Source organism: Triticum dicoccoides, chromosome 2A, assembly GCF_002162155.2.
Source record: "Triticum dicoccoides isolate Atlit2015 ecotype Zavitan chromosome 2A, WEW_v2.0, whole genome shotgun sequence".
Classification (NCBI taxonomy): Eukaryota; Viridiplantae; Streptophyta; class Magnoliopsida; order Poales; family Poaceae; genus Triticum; species Triticum dicoccoides.
In genome coordinates this window covers 666,887,287-666,905,747 of record NC_041382.1, presented here as the reverse complement: position 1 = coordinate 666,905,747, position 18,461 = coordinate 666,887,287, and the positions used below count along the sequence as shown (strand labels likewise).

The window sequence follows — 18,461 nt, the reverse complement described above, 5'->3', positions numbered from 1 at the left end:
CAACTCTTTCCCCCTCCTAGTAGGAGTCCTACTCCTACTAGGAGGAGGACTCCTCCTGGCGCGCCTAGCAAGGGCCGGCCGGCCTCCCCCTGGCTCCTTTATATACTGAGGCAGGGGGCACCTCTAGACACACAATTGATCCTCGTGATCGTTCCATAGCCGTGTGCGGTGCCCCCTGCCACCATATTCCACCTCGATCATATCGTTGTAGTGCTTAGGCGAAGCCCTGCGTCGGTAGAACATCAAGATCGTCACCACGCCGTCGTGCTGACGGAACTCCTCCCCGAAGCCTTGCTGGATCGGAGCCCGGGGATCGTCATCGAGCTATACGTGTGCTAAGAACTCGGAGGTGCCGGAGTAACGGTGCTTGGATCGGTCTGATCGGGAAGAAGACGTACGACTACTTCCTTTACGTTGTGTCAACGCTTCCGTTGCGATCTACAAGGGTACGTAGATCATACTCTCCCCCTCGTTGCTATGCATCACCATGATCTTGCGTGTGCGTAGGAAAATTTTGAAATTACTACGTTCTCCAATAGTTCCGCTCTCCATCATCTCCGGAAGAAGATACCCCGAAGATGAGCTTTGCTGAGAAGGGCTAAGGTCCGAGCTACAAGGTAAATTTTTGATAACTTTTCTCAGATATAAAGCAAGGATTTCTCTCATTTCTTAAAAAGAAAACTCCTCTCTACTTATGGCTCGGTGGAGGGCTGATCCCCTTGAGGGCATAATTCGGCCGAAGTATCCCCCAGCGCGGGAGCCTCTGGCGAAGATTTCTTCCCCCGCTTTGAGGCCATGGTCTCCGGGTCTTCAGAGGCGGTCCTCTTCTTCCCCTAAGGAGAGGAATTTTCGATTCCTCCCTTCCAAACGGCCTCCTTCGAGGAGACCGTAGCTTCCCTGTCCCCTCCCTCGCTTCCCTCTGAAGGCACAACCTCCAACATCCTGACTAGCACGGGACCCGGCGTGGTCTCGGGGAGGGGGCCGGACACCTGATTAGCTTTGCTTTCGCTACCCACTCCTGTTTAAAGGATAACTCTTTTAAGGGAAATTTTATGATAAATATGCGGATTGCGAGTCCGGGCACAGGGCTACTTACTTGAGTATCCGGGCGGTTGCAGCTCAGACCTGCGTCCTCGGTCAAGTCCGGACACATTGCTTGTGATCCGAAGAACAATTTGTACATCTCCACGGGCGTCGCGCCCATAAAATGTTGGAAAGCCCGTGGTCCCTCTGGATTGAACTCCCACAGGCGGAGGGGGCGACGTTTGCAGGGCAGAGCTCGGCGAATCAGCATAATCTGTGTCACCACGACCAGACTAATATCTCTTTCTAGGAGATCTTGAATGCGGCCCTGCAACAAGGGCACATCCTTGGACGGCCCCCAGTCCAGTCCTTTATTGACCCATGATGCTAGCTGTGGTGGGGGACCCGAGCGAAAGGCAGGTGGCGCCACCCACTTGGTGCTCCTTGGAGCGGTAATATAAAACCACTCTCGTTGCCATAAGCTGGACTCCTCTTGAAAAGAGCCTTCGGGCCATGGGGCATCGGCATTCCTGCTTATAACAGCGCCTCCGCACTCCGCATGCCATCCCTCGATCATCTTCGGCTCTACTTTGAAGGTCTTGAGACATAGTCCAAAGTGAGGAGTAATACGTAGGAAGGCTTCGCACACGATGATGAATGAGGAAATATGGAGGATGGACTCTGGAGCCAAGTCGTGAAATTCCAGCCCATAATAAAACATGAGCCCCCTCACGAAGGGATCCGTCGGGAAGCCTAGCCCCCGAAGGAAGTGAGACATGAACACCACACTCTCACCAGGCTTGGGAGTGGGAATGACTTGCCCTTGAGCAGGCAGCCTATGCCAGATTTCGCCGATCAAGAACCTGGCCTCTCTCAACTTCAGCACGTCCTCCTCCGTGACAGAGGAGGGCATCCATCAGCCTCGAAGGTCGGAACCGGACATTGTCAAAGGTCCGAAGCACCTAAAATCTGGAGCCTTGGGTGTTGGAACTCGAGGCGAAGGGCGAACTCGTTTGAGATTGAAAGGAGTAAGGCCTTGGTCTCTTTATAAGAGGTTGAATACCAAGGGCCCTCCCCGTGACCGTTTGGGACTCGCCTTTGATCGAGAAAACATACCAACGGGTACGGTTGGGTTACCCATGCCCGTATTGATGAGAATCCCAGAATAAGGGGACACGATCTCTGCTTTGACAGGACGTGCCAAGGAAACCGCCTCACTAAACGCACTGAGGTGGGACAGTAAAATGATTCGAATAAAGACTTGGTCGTGGTGTGATGTCACGCTACGGAATACGTCAGCAGATTAGATTTGTGTAAATATTATTCTCTCTATGGCAGTATGTGGAAACTTATTTTGCAGAGTCGGACACAACCTTTGTGTTCAAAATCTTCTATGAAGTACTTGGAGGAGGAACCCTCCTTCCAATGCCGAAGACAATCTGCGCGCCGGACTCGTCGTCATTGAAGCCTGGTTCAGGGGCTACTGAGGGAGTCCTGGATTAGGGGGTGTCCGGGTAGCCGGACTATACCTTCGGACGGACTCCTGGACTATGGAGATACAAGATTGAAGACTTCGTCCCGTGTCCGGAAGGGACTTTCCTTGGCGTGGAAGGCAAGCTTGGCGATACGGATATGTGGATTTCCTACCATTGTAACCAACTCTGTGTAACCCTAGCCCTCTTCGGTGTCTATATAAACCGGAGGGTTTTAGTCCGTAGGACGAACAACAATCATACCATAGGCTAGCTTCTAGGGTTTAGCCTCTCTGATCTCGTGGTAGATCTACTCTTGTACTACCCATATTATCAATATTAATCAAGCAGGACGTAGGGTTTTGCCTCCTTCAAGAGGGCCCGAACCTAGGTAAAAACATCGTGTCCCTCGTCTCCTGTTACCATCCGCCTAGACGCACAGTTCGGGACCCCCTACGCAAGATCCGCCGATTTTGACACCGACAATTACCGTACCACTCTGGTGCGGATCTCACTCTGGTTTACCTACGAGGTTTCAGTAGTAACTTGATCTAAAGTTACATGATCATCATCATTAGCTTCCTCACTAATTGGTGTAGTAGTCATAGGAACAGATTTCTGTGATGAACTACTTTCCAATAAGGGAGCAGGTACAGTTACCTCATCAAGTTCTACTTTCTCCCACTCACTTGTTTCGAGAGAAACTCCTTCTCTAGAAAGGATCCATTCTTAGCAACGAATTTCTTGCCTTTGGATCTGTGATAGAAGGTGTACCCAACAGTTCCCTTTGGGTATTCTATGAAGACATATTTCTCCGGTTTGGGTTTGAGCTTATCAGGATGAAACTTTTCCACATAAGCATCGCAACCCCAAACTTTAAGAAACGACAACTTTGGTTTCTTGCAAACCACAGTTCATACGGTGTCGTCTCAATGGATTTAGATGGTGCCCTTTTTTAACGTGAATGCAGCTGTCTCTAATGCATAACCCCAAAACTATAGTGGTAAATCGGTAAGAAACATCATAGATTGCACTATATCCAATAAAGTACGGTTATGACATTCGGACACACCATTATGCTGTGGTGTTCCAGGTGGCACGAATTTGTGAAACTATTCCACATTGTTTTAATTGAGGAACTTGTAACTCAAATATTTGTTTCCGTGATCAGATCATAGAAACTTTATTTTCTTGTCACGATGATTTTCCACTTCACTCTGAAAATCTTTGAACTTTTCAAATGTTTCAGACTTATGTTTCATCACGTAGATATACCCATATCTTCTCAAATCATCTGTGAAGGTGAGAAAATAATGATACCCGCCGCGAGCCTCAACACTCATCAGTATGTATTATTTCCAATAAGTCAGTCGCTCGCTCCATTGTTTCGGAGAACAGAGTCTTTAGTCATCTTGCCCATAAGGCATGGTTTGCAAGCATCAAGTGATTCATAATCAATTGATTCCAAAATCCCATCAGCATGGAGTTTCTTCATGCCCTTTACACCAATATGACCTAAACGGCAGTGCCACAAATAAGTTGCACTATCATTGTTAACTTTGCATCTTTTGGCTTCAATATTATGAATATGTGTATCACTACGATCGAGATCCAATGAACCATTTTCATTGGGTGTGTAACCATATAAGGTTTTATTTATGTAAACAGAACAACAATTATTCTCTAACTTAAATGAATAACCGTATTGCAATAAACATGATCAAATCATATTCATGCTCAACGCAAACACCAAATAACACTTATTTAGGTTCAACACTAATCCCGAAAGTATAGGGAGTGTGCGATGATGATCATATCAATCTTGGAACCACTTCCAATACCCATTGTCACTTCATCCTTAACTAGTTTCTGTTCATTATGCAACTCCCGTTTCGAGTTACTACTCTTAGCAACTGAACCAGTATCAAATACCGAGGGGTTTCTATAAACACTAGTAAAGTACACATCAATAACATGTATATCCAATATACCTTTGTTCACTTTGCCATCCTTCTTATCCGCCAAATTCTTGGGGTAGTTCCGCTTCCAGTGACCAGTCCCTTTGCAGTAGAAGCACTTAGTCTCAGGCTTAGGACCAGACTTGGGCTTCTTCACTTGAGCAGCAACTTGCTTGTCGTTCTTCTTGAAGTTCCCCTTCTTCCCTTTGCCCTTTTCTTGAAACTAGTGATCTTGTTAACCATCAACACTTGATGCTCTTTCTTGATTTCTACCTTCGTCGATTTCAGCATCACGAAGAGCTTGGGAATCGTTTTTGTTATCCCTTGCATATTATAGTTCATCATGAAGTTCTACTAACTTGGTGATGGTGACTAGAGAATTCTGTCAATCACTATTTTATCTGGAAGATTAACTCCCACTTGATTCAAGCGATTGTAGTACCCAGACAATCTGAGCACATGCTCACTGCTTGAGCTATTTTCCTCCATCTTTTAGCTATAGAACTTGTTGGAGACTTCATATCTCTCAACTCGGGTATTTGCTTGAAATATTAACTTCAACTCCTGGAACATCTCATATGGTCCATGACGTTCAAAACGTCTTTGAAGTACCGATTCTAAGCCATTTAAGCATGGTGCACTAAACTATCAAGTAGTCATCATACCGAGCTTTTGTCAAACGTTCATAACGTCTGCATCTGCTCCTGCAATAGGTATGTCACCTAGCGGTGCATCAAGGACATAATACTTCTATGCAGCAATAAGGTTAATCCTTAGATCACGGATCCAATCCGCATCATTGCTACTAACATTTTTCGACATAGTTTTCTCTAGGAATATTAAAAAATTAAACGGGGAGCAACATCGTGAGCTATTGATCTACAACATAGATATGCTAATACTACCAGGACTAAATTCATGATAAATTGAAGTTCAATTAATCATATTACTTAAGAACTCCCACTTAGATAGACATCCCTCTAATCCTCTAAGTGATCACGTGATCCATATCAACTAAACCATGTCCGATCATCACGTGAGATGGAGTAGTTTCAATGGTGAACATCACTATGTTGATCATATCTACTATATGATTCATGCTCGACCTTTCGGTCTCCGTGTTCCGAGGCCATATCTGTTATATGCTAGGCTCGTCAAGTTTAACCTGAGTATTCCGCGTGTGCAACTATTTTGCACCCGTTGTATTTGAACGTAGAGCCTATCACACCCGATCATCACGTGGTGTCTCAGCACGAAGGACTTTCGCAATGGTGCATACTCAGGGAGAACACTTATACTTTGATAATTTAGTGAGGGATCATCTTATAATGCTACCGTCAATCAAAACAAGATAAGATGCATAAAAGATAAACATCACATGTAATCAAATATAAGTGATATGATATGGCCATCATCATCTTGTGCTTGTGATCTCCATCTCCGAAGCATCATCATGATCTCCATCGTCACCGGCATGACACCATGATCTCCATCATCTTGATCTATATCAATGTGTCGTCACATGGTCGTCTCGCCAACAATTGCTCTTGCAACTATTGCTATCGCATAGCGATAAAGTAAAGCAATTATTTGGCGCTTGCATCTTATGCAATAGAGAGACAACCATAAGGCTTTTGCCTGTTGCCGATAACTTCGACAAAACATGATCATCTCATACAAGAACTTATATCTCATCACGTCTTGACCATATCACATCACAACATGCCCTGCAAAAATAAGTTACACGTCCTCTACTTTGTTGTTGCAAGTTTTACGTGGCTGCTACGGGCTTAGCAAGAACCGTTCTTACCTACGCATCAAAACCACAACGATACTTTGTCAAGTTGGTGATGTTTTAACCTTCGCAAGGATCGAGCGTAGCCACACTCGGTTCAACTAAAGTTGGAGAAACTGACACCCGTCAGCCACCTATGTGCAAAGCACGTCGGTAGAACCAGTCTCGCGTAAGCATACGCGTAATGTCGGTCCGGGCCGCTTCATCCAACAATACTGTCGAACCAAAGTGTGACATGCTGGTAAGCAGTATGACTTATATCGCCCACAACTCACTTGTGTTCTACTCATGCACATAACAACAACGCATAAAACCAGGCTTGAATGCCACTGTTGGGGAACGTAGTAATTTCAAAAAAAATTCCTACGCACACGCAAGATCATGGTGATGAATAGCAACAAGAGGGGATAGTGTTGTCCACGTACCCTTGTAGACCGAAAGCGGAAGCGTTAGCACAACGCGGTTGATGTAGTCATACGTCTTCATGATCCGACCGATCAAGTACCGTACGTACGGCACCTCCGAGTTCAGCATATGTTCAGCCCGATGACGTCCCTCGAACTCCGATCCAGCCGAGTGTTGAGGGAGAGTTTTGTCAGCACGACGGCGTGGTGACGATGTTGATGTTCTATCGATGCAGGGCTTCGCCTAAGCACCGCTATAGTATTATCGAGGTGGACTATGGTGGAGGGGGGCACCGCACACGGCTAAGAGACGATCAACTTGATCAACTTGTGTGTCTAGAAGTGCCCCCTGCCCCTGTATATAAAGGAGCAAGGGGGGAGAGGTGCGGCCAGCCTTGGGACGCGCCAGGAGGAGTCCTACTCCCACCGGGAGTAGGGCTCCCCCCTTTCCTAGTTGGAATAGGACTTGGGAGGGGGAAAGAAGGAAAGAGAGGGGGCCTACCCCCTTTGCCCTAAACCAATTCGGTTTGGGCCTTGGGGGGCGCGTCCCACACTTCCCTTGCTTCCCTCCTTTTCCACTAAGGCCCATGTAGGCCCATTAAGCCCCCCCGGGGGGTTCCGGTAACCTCCCGATACTCCGGTAAAATCCCGATTTCACCCGGAACACTTCCGATATCCAAACATAGGCTTCCAATATATCAATCTTCATGTCTCGACCATTTCAAGACTCCTCGTCATGTCCGTGATCACATTCGGGACTCCGAACAACCTTCGGTACATCAAAACATATAAACTCATAATATAACTGTCATCATAGCGTTAAGCGTGCGGACCCTACGGGTTCGAGAACTATGTAGACATGACCGAGACACGACTCCGGTCAATAACAAATAGCAGAACCTGGATGCTCATATTGGCTCCTACATATTCTATCAAGCTCTTTATCGGTCAGACCGCATAACAACATACGTTGTTCCCTTTGTCGTCGGTATGTTACTTGCCCGAGATTCGATCGTCGGTATCTCAATACCTAGTTCAATCTCGTTACCGGCAAGTCTCTTTACTCGTTTCGTAATACATCATCCCGCAACTAACTCATTAGTTGCAATGCTTGCAAGGCTTAAGTGATGTGCATTACCGAGAGGGCCCAGAGATACCTCTCCAACAATCGGAGTGACAAATCCTAATCTCGAAATACGCCAACCCAACAAGTACCTTCGGAGACACCTGTAGAGCACCTTTATAATCACCCAATTACGTAGTGACGTTTGGTAGCACACAAAGTGTTCCTCCGGTAAACGGGAGTTGCATAATCTCATAGTCATAGGAACATGTATAAGTCATGAAGAAAGCAATAGCAACATACTAAACGATCGTGTGCTAAGCTAACGGAATGGGTCATGCCAATCACATCATTCTCCTAATGATGTGATCTCGTTAATCAAATGACAACTCATGTCTATGGCTAGGAAACATAACCATCTTTGATCAATGAGCTAGTCAAGTAGAGGCATACTAGTGATACTCTGTTTGTTTATGTATTCACACATGTATCATGTTTTCGGTTAATACAACTCTAGCATGAATAACAAGCATTTATCATGAAATAAGGAAATAAATAATAACTTTATTATTGCCTCTAGGGCATATTTCCTTCAATGGGTTGAAGTCTCCATCAACGTGGATGTACGATAGCTCCACCTATCAGAACCACGCCAAAAATCTCCATGTCTACATTGCGTTTGCCCCCTCTAAACTTCTCCCTTTACCTTCATGTGCAATGATTTACATTCCGCTGCTATACTCTTATACTTGCATGTGTAGGTTGATTTCTTGACTTGTGCTAACTTGCTAAAAATCTGCCAAGACTTAAGAATGGGAAAATGCTAGATTTTTATTTGGTCAAGTAGTCTAATCATCCCCCCTCTAGACATACTTTCGATCCTACACCTCCTTTTATTAAACATGCTTTATTCCTATTTTTAGATTTTACCGTGAGTTGGCAATTTAAGCTATACAACGGGTAGAAAGCAGAGGTTTAGAATGCACTCAACTAGAAAAATGACTTTCTCACCACATAACCATAACCAACTCCATAGAACAATCAAACATCCCTATTTAAACTTCTGCTAGTCCAGATAGTTACCTATATGTGCCTTCTAGGCTTCACAAAACGCCTAGTTTATAATGTAATGTGACCCTAATAGTGACACATCACCTTTTACAACTAGTACAAATGTCCATTTATTGCCGAGAGCACCATATTGGCAACCACCATGTCACATACAGAACGTGTTTCATATATGCGCTCGGGGCCATATTGACGGTTATTATGGCTATTGGGGTCCTATGGCTACTCTACTATAGGTGCTCTAAGGACATCTCAAGGGCATACCTCATATTACCTCCCTCCATGTCCAATATTTTATATTACTAAAACAAAGTCTAAAATATATACATAAACAATCCTAAAAAGTTCTTGTCTTATCCACATTAGAAAAATGAAGTAATAAATAAGGATTGATTTCTTGTCTTTCACGTGCAACTAAAGAATAGGTAATTTATTTTTTGAATACAACGTACTTCAAGTCGAGAAAGTGTATTCGTAAAAATACTTGGAAGAAACCGACTTTTTTTTTGTAATACAATCGTATTCTTTAATAAAATAACGATCATTTTCTAGTGGCAATGAACATAAAAACCTGCGTAGCAAACAAACAAATAACGATGTTTTGAACTAATATGAAATGACTTATGAAAAAGAAATTAAGTTATTCAATAATTTTGGTTCTTCTTTGAATGTACTTCTATGTGTCGAATTAATCGGTACAATATTCTCAGAACAAATCCCTCAAATATAGAATCCCTATAATGAAACATGAGGACTATATATACGAAAATTATGAATGGTGGAGTATTCTTACAATAGGACTTGCAACTTTAGCCCATTTCTTTGCAAAGAACAAATGTACACCGATGTACCATTTGTCCAGCTCCCATTTGTCCGACCTATGTTTGCCAATTTACAATTTGTTTCGACCAAACATGAGCACTCAAAATTCATGGTATAAACATAAAATAAATAGTTTAGATTTATAAGTACAAAGTTCAAACATAAATATTATTTGAAGTACATAGCTTAGACATAAAAAAAATTAAAATGACATCACGAATCTATTGGGTTTCATAAATGCTCCACATGATCGTTGTCGCAAGACCGCTGAGAAGTTGTTGATGTACTTCTCGATCTCGAAGTTGTTGGCGCATCTTGAGAAAATGTGCAACTCGCTTTGCCTCTCTCAAAATCAATATTGCATACACCATCGTCCTCATTCAGTCGCCCCTCACATGTATGTTGTGCGTCAATACGCATGCAGTCATCACCCCGTCACGAATATCCCACTGACTTTGGAGCACCCCAAATGTCTTCTCCACATTATTCATAACACCTCCTTGCATTTGGGCAAAGAGAGATTTTCTTTGGTTACCGCAGGGGGCCGAAGATCGTCTTCACAATGACATCCACTAAGAATGCATACCATCGACAAGATAGTAGTACCGTGCGGTGTAGTTGTGCTTATTGATGGTGTAGTTGCATACCGCGCTAGTAGGTTGATCATTCGGGGCTTCATCTCAGTTAACTTGCTCCCAACTGCTCCCGGACCATGAATATTAATCGGGCTGTGTTAAGGAAAGCACTGAATTTTCTTCCTCGCCGTGCTGTCCGAGCAAGACAGGGACACGTGAAAGAAGTAATCGTCCCGGCCACAGACCAAGCAGGCTGTCCTCGGACAGTTGGACTCAGTAACGACAAATTTTGTACTAGCAATTTTGTAGCACTGATGAGCTTCCCTAGTTTTTCAGTAGTACTACTGTGTATAGCCTTCGATTCGGCAAGAGCAGTGCGCAGGCCATCAGCGTCTGACCATATATGTTGGTGCAGCGGCGCAGGGCGACGACCAGGGCAGAGGTGAGAATAGCCAAACCAGAGCAGCAGTCCGATGGAGTCAGATGTTGTAGATGAATGTTGGGTGGCCCAACGCCTCCAACCCATCACGAAACCGGGTGCGGCCGCCGGCGTAGGTGCGTGCAGGCTGCTTGACCTGACCAAAGCTCGCAGCCGCTGGCCAGTTTCACCCATGCATCTACCTGCTGCATTAGCTTTGCCTGACCTGATAGGCTGATAGTAATGCCGTTTTGGCACCAACCTCTCCTCCCCTCTCCCACACGTCCCGCTCAGCTGGCGGTACCTCCCCACCAAATCAAGGCTACGTCCGTCCGTCCTCCCTGCCTGTTGCATGCACGCACACGCATGTTTCACTGTTTCCTCAAGCTGCCCCGGGAGCTGCGAGCCTGCATGCACACTCCGGTCCTGTGTAGAGTATGTATGTGTAAATAAAATATAAAATCGACCAAGCATGGCTCACCTAGACCTCGCCAAGCAAGCCGGGCGTACCGTGCGGTAGGGTGGTGCAGGGCGTACCGCGGCCGGGCGCATGCGCCGTGCGCCTTCAATGCGCGCGCATTGAATGGCTCCCCCCGGCCCCCATTGTTAGGTGCGAGCGGCACGCGGCGCGCACCGTCGCGCGCCCGGGCATGCATGCGTGCATGCAAAGCCGGCGCCACTGACGCGCCGCTGGTTCGGTTCGGAGCGGAGCGGCCCGCCCGCCCAACGGCTCCGGGCGGCGATTAATGGCCTGACCCGGACGTTCCCCCGCGCGGCGGTGACCCGCACGTCAAACCTTCTTCATGCCCCGCCTCCATATATCCCGCGCGCACGCAGGGCGGATGGGGTACGGGTCACTGCCTTGGCCTACTCCTCCAGCTGCAGTGATCATCACTGGCCGCCTTCCCAGTCGCTCCCAAGTCGTCGCGACAGCGGCAAGCCAATTCATTGCCATCCATCGCCTTGCTTGCCCTCTCCCCGGCCGCTTCTATATAGCCCCGTCCTGCCGATCACATTCCATATTGCACCACCTCTCCCGTCCTCACCTCACCTCTCACCGCGCTCCGGCGATCGAGCTTGGCCAGCTTGGCGATGGAGGCAGGGACGTGGGCGGTGGTGGTGGCGGCGGCGGCCGCGTACCTGGCGTGGTTCTGGCGGATGTCGCGCGGGCTCAGCGGGCCCCGGGTGTGGCTGCTGGTGGGCAGCCTGCCGGGGCTGCTGCAGCACGCGGAGGACATGCACGAGTGGATCGTCGGCAACCTGCGCCGCACCGGGGGCACCTACCAGACCTGCATCTTCGCGGTGCCCGGCGTGGCCCGCCGCGGCGGGCTGGTCACGGTCACGTGCGACCCCAGGAACCTGGAGCACGTCCTCAAGGCGCGCTTCGACAACTACCCCAAGGGCCCCTTCTGGCACGGCGTCTTCAGCGACCTGCTCGGCGACGGCATCTTCAACTCCGACGGCGACACCTGGGTGGCGCAGCGCAAGACGGCCGCGCTCGAGTTCACCACGCGCACGCTCCGCACCGCCATGTCCCGCTGGGTCTCCCGCTCCATCCACCACCGCATGCTCCCCATCCTGTCCGACGCGGCGGCCTCCGGCGCGCACGTCGACCTGCAGGACCTCCTCCTCCGCCTCACCTTCGACAACATCTGCGGCCTCGCCTTCGGCAAGGACCCGGAGACGCTCGCCCGCGGCCTCCCCGAGAACGCCTTCGCCACCTCCTTCGACCGCGCCACCGAGGCCACGCTCAACCGCTTCATCTTCCCGGAGTTCGTGTGGCGGTGCAAGAAGTGGCTGGGGCTCGGCATGGAGACCACGCTGGCGCGCAGCGTCGCGCACGTCGACCGCTACCTCTCCGCCGTCATCAAGACGCGCAAGCTCGAGCTCGCCGGCAAGAGCGACGGGTCCACGCCGCATGACGACCTCCTGTCGCGCTTCATGCGCAAGGGGACCTACTCCGACGACTCCCTGCAGCACGTGGCGCTCAACTTCATCCTCGCCGGCCGCGACACCTCCTCGGTGGCGCTCTCCTGGTTCTTCTGGCTGGTCTCCACCCACCCGGACGTCGAGCGCAAGATCGTGCGCGAGCTCTGCGCCGTCCTGGCGGCGTCCCGCGGCGCAGACGACCCGGCATTGTGGCTGGCCGCCCCGTTCGACTACGAGGAGCTGGACCGCCTCGTGTACCTCAAGGCGGCGCTCTCGGAGACCCTCCGGCTGTACCCGTCCGTGCCGGAGGACTCCAAGCACGTGGTCGCCGACGACTACCTCCCCGACGGCACGTTCGTGCCGGCCGGGTCATCCGTCACGTACTCCATCTACTCGGCCGGGCGCATGAAGACGGTGTGGGGGGAGGACTGCCTGGAGTTCCGGCCGGAGCGGTGGCTGTCGGCCGACGGCAGCAAGTTCGAGCCGCACGACTCGTACAGGTTCGTGGCGTTCAACGCCGGGCCGCGCATATGCCTGGGCAAGGACCTGGCGTACCTGCAGATGAAGAACATCGCGGGGAGCATCCTCCTCCGGCACCGCCTGGCCGTGGCGCCGGGGCACCGCGTGGAGCAGAAGATGTCGCTCACGCTGTTCATGAAGCACGGGCTCCGGATGGTGGTGCGCCCGCGCGACCTCGCCCCGACCCTCGACGAGCTCCCCGCCGCGGCGCCCGCCGTCGCGGCCTGCGCGTAGAAGATCGATGGGTATGGCCCCCCGGTGCCGTGCATGCATGCTCCACGTACGTACGGTTCGTGCCATATGGGGAAGGTCCGGAGGACAAAGTTGGAAGTGGCAAGAAAACTGTGTAGATACACGAGTCCAACACACCAACAGGTACTCCTCACGTAAACTAATATAAGAGCGTTTAGAAACGCTCTTATATTAGTTTACGGAGGGAGTACTACTTAGTAGGTGAGTATATCTACATCGGGATAAAGGGATCTGTCTAAAAATATCCAAATCAGAAAGAAAGGGAAAACACAGGGGCAACAAACAATAATGCCCCTCTCCTGTACTGTATTGTACTGTACTGAACTACTCCTTCCGTTCCGAATTACTTATCTTGGATTTGTCTAGATACGGATGTATCTAGACTTATTTTAGTGCTAGATATCTCCGTATCTAGACAAATCTAAGACAAGTAATTCGGAACGGAGGGAGTACGTATGACACACTAGAAGTGTATAAGCTCCAAATTCGTCTGGGCGGTTTGTGTTAATGCGCCGCCGATTGTTGTTGTTAGCAGAGAGGTTGCGTGTGCACATGCGAGGTGAAACATATGATTATTTTCTGGATGGACCCGTTGGTCCGGGCTGCTTATTAATTCCCCTTTCTATTTCTGGCGTCTTGATTGCCGGTAGGTAGCTACTGATGGCACGAGGTCGACATGGAGATCAATGGACATCGCTGTTTCCATCTTAAGGTTGTTTGAGGCTCGTGCACGAGACCGAGAGGGCGACACTCTTCCTTTGTCGAGGCGATACATCATACTCTGTTCTCCAGGACGGTGCATCAAGGAGGCAATGCAAACTGATAGAGAGTTCCGACGCGCCTTTGCATTCCCATTTGATGGTTTTCCGGTCGAAAATTTATGTTCACGAGTTGGGAGGGCCTATGGATCAGGCACCTGAATTTTTCAGCTGTTTCAGTCACTTTATTTCTGAATCGTCCGATCAGTATCCAACGAACAACATACAACACAGAAGGAAAGAGGGAAAATGTGACTGAAATTATTTTATTTTCAGTCAGTTTTTCGGTACAATGTGCTCAGGTACACTCCAACTCAATACCAGGGCCCGCCTTACACCTCCCGGCCAACCATTGGCAGCGCTAATAAGCCATGTTTCCATGCGCTTGCTGATTATATCATGTAGACATGTAGTACAAGCACTCATTTTGCTTTATCTAAAAAAAACACTCATTTTGCTATGAGATTCATAATTGTACTGATTTAACTTAAGTACTTCTATTAGAAACAAATTTGCAAACATGGCAAGTAATTACAAATATTGACACTTGCTTGTACACATCTCCACCTCTTTTTTCTACGTAACATGAAAGATATTCCCTTTGTCCTTGACAAGAAAATAACATATTTAGTAATTATAATAGAACTTATCTGAAATATATATAAGTGCACAATATATTTGGTCATAGCCGAGGCGAACGTGTATGTGTCATACCTCAAAGAAGAAAGTTTACTTCTAAAGAAGAAGAAAAAATTGTTGTGCTTCCTGACAAAAACAAACAGAAACTTTCTCTCAAAGAAAGAATGATTATGAGAATGGTTTACACCTAAAAGAAACAACAAGAAACTATTTTTAAAAATATTGTACAACTATACCTAACAGGAACAAATCATAGTGGATGGGTGTTTAGCCCAGTGGCAAGAGCGCGGTTGTGCGCCTTGGCAGACCCAATCCCGTGGGCAGATAAAATATGTAAAACTTGTCGGAAATTCACTTTGGTGCATAGGTGTATATGCACCCATTGTCTAAATACACATTTTTAAAAGTAAAAAATATTTAAAAAAAAATCCCGTGTGTAAATCCAGACGTTATATGTGCATGCACCAAGTTTCGATGAAAAAGGACATTTTTTATAGCTTGTGTAAAAAAAGGCAATTTTTGATCACGAGGCATTTTTTAAATATTTTTTATACATGCCACAAAAATGTCCTTTATCACCGAAATTTTGTGTGCGAACATAGGATATCCAGATGTACATGCAGGGTTTTTTCTCGATTTGTTTTACATTTTGAAATGTGTGTTTTATATGTATCTCATAATAGGAGTATATACACCTAGGAGCCAAAACGCCACTCTTCTGTACTGCTTTTCTATAAACTAGTGCAACTTCAATAATAGTTATTATACAAAAATGGATCAAATTTGAAGTTCCAAATACAAATTTTAACAGTGTCACATTGTTGGGGAATGCAGCATGCAATTTCAAAAAAAATCGTACGATCACGCAAGATCTATCTAGGAGATGCATAGCAACGAGAGGGGAGAGTGTGTCCGCGTACCCTCGTAGACCGAAAGCGGAAGTGTTAGCTTAACGCGGTTGATGTAGTCGAACGCCTTCTCGATCCAACCGATCAAGCACCGAACGTACGGCACCTCCGAGTTCAGCACATGTTCAACTCGATGACGTCCCTCGAACTCTTGATCAAGCAAAGTGTCGAGGAAGAGTTTCGTCAGCACGACGGCGTGGTGACGGTGATGGTGAAGTGATCCGCGCAGGGCTTCGCCTAAGCACGACGACAATATGACCGGAGGAGTAAATGGTGCAGGGGGGCGCCGCACATGGCTAAGAACAATTGGTGTATCTTAGAGGCGCCCCCGCCCCCGTATATAAAGGAGGGAGAGGGGAGGAGTCCGGCCTAGGGGCGCCCCAAGTGGGAGGAGTCCCACTTGGGCTCCTAGTCCAATTCGCCCCCCTCCTTTTATCGGAGGGGGAAAGGGGGAGGAGAGTGAGAAGGAGAAGGAAAGGAGGTAGCCGTCCCCTCCCCTAGTCCAATTCGGACTCCTCTCTTGGTCCATTTCAGATACTTCAGGATGTTCTTGACCGCTGTCCAGTGATCCACTCCTGGATTACTTTGGTACCTCCCTGCTAAACTTATAGCAAGGCACACATCAGGTTTGGTACAGAGCATTGCATACATGATAGAACCTATGGCTGAGGCATAGGGAATGACTTTAATTTTCTCTCTATCTTCTGCAGTGGTCGGGCATTGAGTCTGACTCAACTTCACGCCTTGTAACACATGCAAGAACCCTTTCTTTGATTTATCCATTTTGAACTTCTTCAAAACTTTATCAAGGTATGTGTTTTGTGAAAGTCCAATTAAGTGTCTTGATCTATCTCTATAGATCTTGATGCCCAATATATAAGCAGCTTCACCGAGGTCTTTCATTGAAAAACTCTTATTCAAGTATCCTTTTATAATATCCAGAAATTCTATATCATTTCCAATCAACAATATGTCATCCACATATAATATCAGAGATGCTACAGAGCTCCCACTCACTTTCTTGTAAACACAGGCTTCTCCAAAAGTCTATATAAAACCATATGCTTTGATCACTTCATCAAAGCGTATATTCCAACTCCGAGATGCTTGCACCAGTCTAGAAATGGATTGCTGGAGCTTGCACACTTTGTTAGCACCTTTAGGATCGACAAAACCTTCTGGTTGCATCATATACAACTCTTCTTTAATAAATCCATTAAGGAATGCTGTTTTGACATCCATTTGCCAGATTTCACAAAATGTGGCAATTGCTAACATGATTCGGACAGACTTAAGCATCGCTACGAGTGAGAAAATCTCATCGTAGTCAACACCTTGAACTTGTCGAAAACCTTTTGCGACAAGTCGATCTTTGTAGATAGTAACACTACCATCAGCGTCTGTCTTCCTCTTGAAGATCCATTTATTCTCAATGGCTTACCGATCATTGGACAAGTCAACCAAAGTCCATACTTTGTTCTCATACATGGATCCCATCTCAGATTTCATGGCCTCAAGCCATTTCGCGGAATCTGGGCTCATCATCGCTTCCTCATAGTTCGTAGGTTCGTCATGGTCTAGTAACATGACTTCCAGAACAGGATTATCGTACCACTCTTGTGCGGAACGTGCTCTATTCGACCTACGAGGTCTAGTAGTAATTTGATCTGAAGTTTCATGATCATTATCATTAGCTTCCTCTCTAGTTGGTGTAGGCATCATGGGAACGGTTTTCTGTGATGAGCTACTTTCCAATTCGAGAGAAGGTACAATTACCTCATCAAGTTCTACTTTCCTCCCACTCACTTCTTTCGAGAGAAACTCCTTCTCTAGAAAGGATCCATTCTTAGCAACAAAGATCTTGCCTTCGGATCTGTGATAGAAGGTGTACCCAACAGTTTCTTTTGGTATCCTATGAAGACGCACTTCTGCGATTTGGGTTCGAGCTTATCAGGCTGAAGCTTTTTCACATAAGCACCGCAACCCCAAACTTAAAGAAACGGCAGCTTAGGTTTCTTGCCATACCACAGTTCATACGTGTTGGGGAACGTAGTAATTTCAAAAATATTCCTAGGCACACGCAAGATCACGGTGATGCATAGCAATGAGAGGGGAGAGTGTTGTCCACGTACCCTCGTAGACTGTAAGCGGAAGCGTTATGACAACGCAGTTGATGTAGTCGTACGTCTTCACGATCGACCGATCCTAGTACCGAATGTACGACACCTCCGCGATCTGCACACGTTCGACTCGGTGACGTCCCACGAACTCACGATTCAGCAGAGTGTCGAGGGAGAGCTTCGTCACCACGACGGCGTGATGACGGTGATGATGAAGTTACCGGCGCAGGGCTTCACCTAAGCACTACAACGATATGACCGAGGTGGATTATGGTGGAGGGGGCACCGCACACGGCTAAGAGATCAATGATCAACTTGTGTGTCTACGGGGTGCCCCCTTCCCCCGTATATAAAGGAGTGGGGGAGGGGGAGGGCCGGCCCTCTCTATGGCGCGCCCTAGGGGAGTCCTACTCCCATCGGGAGTAGGATTCCCCCCTTCCAAGTAGGAGTAGGAGAGGAAGGAAGGACGAGAGAGGGAGGAAGGAAAGGGGGCCGCCCCCCCTCCCAATTCGGATTGGGCTTGGGGGGCCCTCCTAGGCCGCCTCCTCCTCTCTCCCACTAAGGCCCAATAAGGCCCATACACTCCCCGGGGGGTTCTGGTAACCTCCCAGTACTCCGGTAAATGCCCGAACTCATCCGGAACCATTCTGATGTCCAAACATAGGCTTCCAATATATCGATTTTTACGTCTCGACCATTTCGAGACTCCCCGTCATGTCCGTGATCATATCCGAGACT

At 47.7% G+C, this 18,461-nt stretch overlaps 1 protein-coding gene across 1 annotated transcript; it reads left to right on the top strand.

Annotated features, from left to right (window-relative positions):
- Positions 1–11,443: 11,443 nt before the first annotated feature.
- Positions 11,444–13,882, top strand: LOC119356090 (cytochrome P450 86A22-like). The gene has a single exon (XM_037622992.1). The coding sequence runs from the start codon at positions 11,691–11,693 to the stop codon at positions 13,278–13,280; it is 1,590 nt and encodes a 529-aa protein (XP_037478889.1). The 5' UTR covers positions 11,444–11,690; the 3' UTR covers positions 13,281–13,882.
- The last annotated feature ends 4,579 nt before the right edge of the window (positions 13,883–18,461 follow it).

Excerpts from the sequence above, each read along its gene's own strand:
- LOC119356090 (XM_037622992.1), top strand. The coding sequence starts at position 11,691 with ATGGAGGCAGGGACGTGGGCGGTGGTGGTGGCGGCGGCGGCCGCGTAC.